The sequence below is a fragment of the Dromaius novaehollandiae genome, chromosome 22, assembly GCF_036370855.1.
Source record: "Dromaius novaehollandiae isolate bDroNov1 chromosome 22, bDroNov1.hap1, whole genome shotgun sequence".
NCBI classification, from domain to species: domain Eukaryota; kingdom Metazoa; phylum Chordata; class Aves; order Casuariiformes; family Dromaiidae; genus Dromaius; species Dromaius novaehollandiae.
The window spans coordinates 5886680-5892265 of record NC_088119.1 but is presented as its reverse complement, the minus strand read 5'-3'; the positions used below and the strand labels follow the sequence as shown (position 1 = coordinate 5892265).

Genomic DNA, 5586 nt, shown 5'->3' with positions numbered 1-5586 from the left:
ACGAGGTAACAGGATCTCTGGGATTTACCCTGTGCACTGTTTAAAATAGCACCTCGTTGGACCAGTCCCAGATACACCACCTTGCCCCACATTTTCACCTCCATCAGCTGATTCTTCAGTGGCTGCATGGATAAATATGGAAGTGTCATTGATTCTTCTTAGGTGATTCTTAAATCACCTGAGTGACCAGGAATACATGGACAGAGATGAAAAAGGGAGGGGACTATCTGGGTTTTGTTTTCTCTTTTGTAAATACCAGCCCAGTTTTTCCTTCCCTCAGTTGTTTTCCTCATCTAAGAGACTCTCACCGAGTCATTCTGTGAGGACACTCTGCCCCAGAGATCACAACACAGTCCTCTCTGTAACTAACCTTTATTTGTGCAGAGTTATTGCTCTCGGTGAATCCCAGCTACAGAGGGAAATGCAATCAGCAACACTCCAAAGGTGTCTGATTTATCTATAAGTCTCTGTCACAGTGTCTGATGACAAAGCTGACCTGGGAGCCCCTTTTGCACTGTTCCTACATAACCACTGTGCTTCTGCTGCTTCAGTCAACTTGATAACGTTTCATTAGCTCCATCACTATGTTTTCCTCAGCTTCCTTTTGCAAACTGGTGCTTCTGAGGTGCGCTTCTCTCTCTGCTTCGCAGTCAGCTGGGCCACTGAGATGGCCAGCGGTCCAATAATTTCTGCTCATGCTCTGCAGCTTCCTAAACAAATCCCTGCCGCTCTCCTTCTCCGACTCGCTGAGAAGATCCATGTTCAACCCAAAGCGCTTGGTGCTGGAAAGGCTCTGTAAGATCTGCAGGATGGCATCTCTGTCTTCATGACAGACATTCTCTGCCAGCACGGTAAGGAATTCACCCAGGAGGCCAAAACCCAGGTCAGCCTGAAAGAGCCTGCCCAAGGCCTTGCCTCCAAGTTTAAGCAAAAGCTGATATTTTTCTTTTCCGCTTTTTAAGCATCTGCGCCAATCTCTGTAAAACTCGGCAGAGGTTCCAGGCAGTTGATCTAGTTCCTGCAGGAAAAATTAGTTGCTGAGTTCCTTGTGTTTTGTTCCCACTTGAAAATTTTTATCCCCCCTTATCAATCCATGGATGTCTGACAGCCGCTTTTAATATAGGCTTCGACAGCATAAAGGGCTACGTAAAGCTAGTGAGGTGGCAAAGCATGCAGAAAGACAAACAAATATCAGATTAGTCAAGCTCAAAGGAAACCAGAGAACTTCAGAGGGAAGTAACAGAAGAATGGGTGAGACATGAAACACTGTGGAAGATAACTAGTGGAGTAACCCTAACCCTAATCAGAACCATTAAGAGGCTCTGCTGAGTCTGGATCCACTGCCACTGCTCAGGAAAGGATCTGCTGGAGACTGTGGTACTTCAGCAAAAACCTCTGCTCCATCTCAGGCACGATGAAGCAAATCAAAGGGATGAGGAGATAAAAGATATCGGATGTAAAACCCAGAAATTGTTCTGATGCCCCTAGCACACCCTTTCCTTACATACTGCATTCCTATGGGCCTCTGGTAAAGTGTTTGGACTAAAAGAGAGAGACACGCTAAATGTGGCATCTCCAGATAAAAGGAAATCTGTTATATCCAACATGTAATCAGACTGCTGAACTCATCACTGCCAACTTAACTCAGACACAGATTGAAGTAAGATTTAAATATTTAGGCTTTTATACAGATAGTGAAAACAAGCCACAGCAATAACAGGCTGTGTTTAAATACAAAATGTAGATGCCCTCGAGTTCAGAGCCCAAGCACTAATGAGATTAGGAACAGAATTTCCTCTAGGACGATCACTGTTCAGCGCAGCCAAATCTAATGCTGCCTGGAAGACTTGCAGAAGGATCTCATAATAACAGGCAAATGAGATTCACTGTCAAAAAATTCATGAGACACTTGTGAGAAGCATCCACGGGAAATCTCTCCAACTACATGTTCAGTGATAGACCCTACTGTAGCTCCCATCAGGCAAGAAAGTATCCCTGTCACTGTGTCACTGGGCCACTAAAAGTCATGGTGGATATTCTTCTGAAAACATCAGCTCATGCTCAGCAGCAGTCAAACCGGCAAAGCCAGTGTGGGGAGTTAGTAGGAAAGCACCTGAGAATAAAACAGAACGATTGTTTTGTGACTGTATAAATCCATAGGGTGCCCATACCTTGAATACTGCCTGAAGTTTGGCTACCATTTTGCACAAAAAAAAAGCTAGCACTGGAGAAGACAAGGGCAACAAGGGTGGTTGGAGGCACAGAATGCTTTTGATATCAGAAGGCATTAAACTGACTGGGACTCTTCAGCTTGGACAGAGTCCACTGAGGGGGTAGGACAGGTGTCAGTCAAATCACAATCGGCCTGGATAGGATATGTTTACTTGCTCTTTCCCACAACTGAAGAACTAAGGAGCATCCCAGGAACTCCTCAGGAAGCAGGTTTAAAACAAACAAAATAGTACTTTTTCATAGCATGCATAATTAAACTGTGAGGTGGAAAAGGACTGGCCCTATCACAGAAGATACGTCATCTGTGGCTATTAAATGTGACAATCCTTATGCACAGACTGGCTCTTGGTCTCTAAACGGCAGCCAGCTGGAAGAGTATGGTCAAGGGAGGGCACTCTTCCCCCAGAATCTGTTACTGGCCACCATCAGAGGTGGGGCACTGTACAGCTGGTCCTAGATTCCCAAAGGGTTGAAACAGCCTCTCCTTGAAGCAGCTAGCGCAAGCCCTTGTCAGGAACAAAATAGGGGCCAAGACTGAACCCTGCGGTTATCTAATTCCAGTATTTCTGGGGATTTTGAGGGCTCGTTCCCACGTAGAAATATTTTCGAGTAACTCTCGCACTTTAATACCCCAAATTATTCCGGAGTAATTTTTAGATGTGGACAAAGTCCCAGAAAGCGTCTCCCTCACCTGGGCTATTTCCACGTTGCTGGACTGCTCGCCCTTAGCGCGGGTTGCACAAGGATTCCACAGCACGTTTCTTTTTCTACCCATTTTGTCCTCTCTCTCTAGGGGCTTCAAGTGTGATGCCAGCACGATATCCCTGCAGGCAACAGAAGGGGAATGGGATACTTAGCAAGATCGAATACTTCCAGGCTCGGCGTCTCTTCTGCAGTGCCTCCTGCGAGGCTGGCAATTTCTGAGTTTGTGGCATGATATGTAGCAAACAAGATCTGGATTCAAATAAGTTCATGAAGCATCATAGATGGATCAGAGGAAGAAAGAAGATACTGCGTGGGCCACCTGGCAGGTGCATCTTGCTCACCTACTCAGTATTAATCCGATCATCAGGATCAACCGAGCAGGAATTACCCCGGAGGCTGGACTGCTATAACGCACTGTGATGGTGCCTCCCCAGCATGGAGAACACGAGATGGGCATTTTCACCTAACAGTCCTTGCCAGAGCCAAGGCCCAAGGATACTTTTCTCCTGCCCTTTTCTTATGGTACACTGAAGTTTTTGTCACTTTTAGACGTTCGCAGGGAAGAGCCTAATTTCCTACAGTGCCTAGGGATTGTTTTATAGTCCACACAGTGCTAGACAGGTACGTTTACGTGGATTCATTTGAATTCAGTGTCTTATTACACTGCCATCTATCACCGCAGCAGCCTGGACTTAACGGCTCACACGGTTCCTCTCACTCGGTGGGATGATTGTGTCTCGTTAGCCCTCACAATAATTAGCTGCAGGAGATCTTCTGAGCGGCCCAGGACCCTGCTACTGTGCTAGTGGGCCTCTCTAGTAAAGGCACGGCACCCACAGAAGCTGTTCTGTTGCCTCCCTCAGATTACTTCTGTCTTTAATAATACAGCTGCATTGCAGTTTTTGCGGCCAGAGCAGGAATGTGATATTTTTTTCACACTTTAGCCAACTGATACTACACTGATAAAACTCTGTAGCATAGAAACACTGTCACAGGAACCCTTTTAGAGGGACCAGAAGGCAGAAAATACCATTTTAAAGTTTTTCTTCCCTTTCACAGATCTGACAGCACGACTGACCGCATCTGGAGGTGAGACCATGAATGCAATTCGCTTTAGTTCTGGATAAATCTGTCAAGGGGTGCTCAGGTTCCTGGATCCATCTACAAATCTGGTTGTGGATATCAATGGATGAGAACTTGATGGGCAACAACTAGGGTTGGGGTGGCAACTGGGGCATTCTGTGCCACCGCCGCCCTCCCAAGACTGTGTTTCACATCCGCTCAGAGCCTTGGCTACATGATGGTGACTCTGGGTGCAAGAACACCCCGAGTGGGGTGGTGGGGACCACGCATCACCTTGTCCCTCTGTACCACCATCACTACGGAGGGCTGGAGGAGCCTGCGGGAGGGAAGGGAGGTGAGGAGAAAACCAGCTGCGTGAGCACGTTGGTGTGTAGTGAGCTCAGGCCTGTCTCTAAAAGGGCTCAAACTTAATCGCTGTTACTCATAAGGTTGTGTTGGCTCTGTGTCAGGAACGTTGAGTGCTACGCACGGGGTGCTGCCGATTTAGAAAAGTGACGCCGACCCGCTCAGCCCTAATCCCTTTAAACCCGAGGGAACACGGCAGAGGACGTAACGCATCTCTGCCGGATAGGAAATAAAGCAAAGCTTTCCTCGACTACAGACTGCCGCGCTGCGAGGACGGCTTTCGGCGGACCTGAACTCCTCGTAAGATGCCACCTTCTGGTGCACGGCCCGGAACTTGGCGCTGTTCTCCCTCTCGTACTTCTCGTCGGCAGCCACGGCCGCCCGCAGCTCTTTCTCCAGAGCGCCGAAGTCGATCGCTCCGGCCGCCTCCGTCGCTCCGGCCGCCTCCATCCCGCACCTGGGAGAGACGGAGAGCGCGAGCCCGGGCTGCCGGAGCTCAGGGCCCCCCGGCTGGCGGCAGCGCCCCGGGGCGGCACCCACACGGCCCCGGCCAGCGGGTGGGATGGCTGGGCCCCGAGGGGGAGGACGCAGGGCTGGCGTCACCCATCAGGAAGGAGGCTCAGGGGACACGGGGACAACCGCTCATATCATGACAAGCACAACGGGCTGGCTTGAGCCCACAGTCGGCTGCAGGAACAACTGCTTCTGTCACGACAGCTCTGCTGGGCTGAGCACACCGCTGGGCTCAGGGACTCCTGCTGCTATCGTGATAGCCCCACTAGGCTGAGCGCACCGCCGACATCAGGGACACCCATTCCTATCGCGACAGTCCCACCAAGGCGGGCACACGGCCGGCCTCAGGGATACCCACTTGTATCGCGACAGCTCCACCAGGCTGAGCAAACCGCCGCCGTCAGGGATACTCGCTCCTATCGTGACAGTCCCGCCGCGCCGGGACAGCCCGCTCCTATCGCGACTGTCGCGACGCGCCGGGCTCTCCCTGCCGCGCGCGCGCGGGCGCCCCTCGCGTCGCCATGGCGACAGGGCAGCGCGGCGCGAGGCCCCGGCCCGGGGCTGCCCCGGTCAGCGCCTGACAGAAACCGCCCCGCCGCGCAGGGCGGCCCGGCCCGGCCCGAGGGTGCCGGGACCCCGCTGAGCCCCCGCCCGGCCCCTCCCGCCCCGTCTCGCGCGGGCCGCGGCGCTGCGGCGGGTCGGTGCCGT

The 5586-nt window shown here is 51.4% G+C and overlaps 1 protein-coding gene across 1 annotated transcript; it reads right to left on the bottom strand.

Moving 5' to 3' along the window:
* Positions 1-356: 356 nt before the first annotated feature.
* On the bottom strand, positions 357-5431 carry CCDC103 (coiled-coil domain containing 103). The gene is made up of 4 exons (XM_064524438.1): positions 5237-5431; positions 4655-4822; positions 2924-3056; positions 357-1018 (listed from the first exon to the last, which is right to left on the bottom strand). The coding sequence occupies exons 2-4, from the start codon at positions 4813-4815 to the stop codon at positions 548-550; spliced, it is 765 nt and encodes a 254-aa protein (XP_064380508.1). The 5' UTR covers positions 4816-4822; positions 5237-5431; the 3' UTR covers positions 357-547.
* Between the last annotated feature and the right edge of the window lie 155 nt (positions 5432-5586).

Excerpts from the sequence above, each read along its gene's own strand:
- CCDC103 (XM_064524438.1), bottom strand. The coding sequence starts at position 4,815 with ATGGAGGCGGCCGGAGCGACGGAGGCGGCCGGAGCGATCGACTTCGGC. Across the intron at positions 3,057-4,654 it reads GCATCTTACGAGGAGTTCAG|GGATATCGTGCTGGCATCAC; the intron begins GTCCGCCGAAAG and ends TGTTGCCTGCAG. Across the intron at positions 1,019-2,923 it reads GCAACGTGGAAATAGCCCAG|GAACTAGATCAACTGCCTGG; the intron begins GTGAGGGAGACG and ends TTTTTCCTGCAG.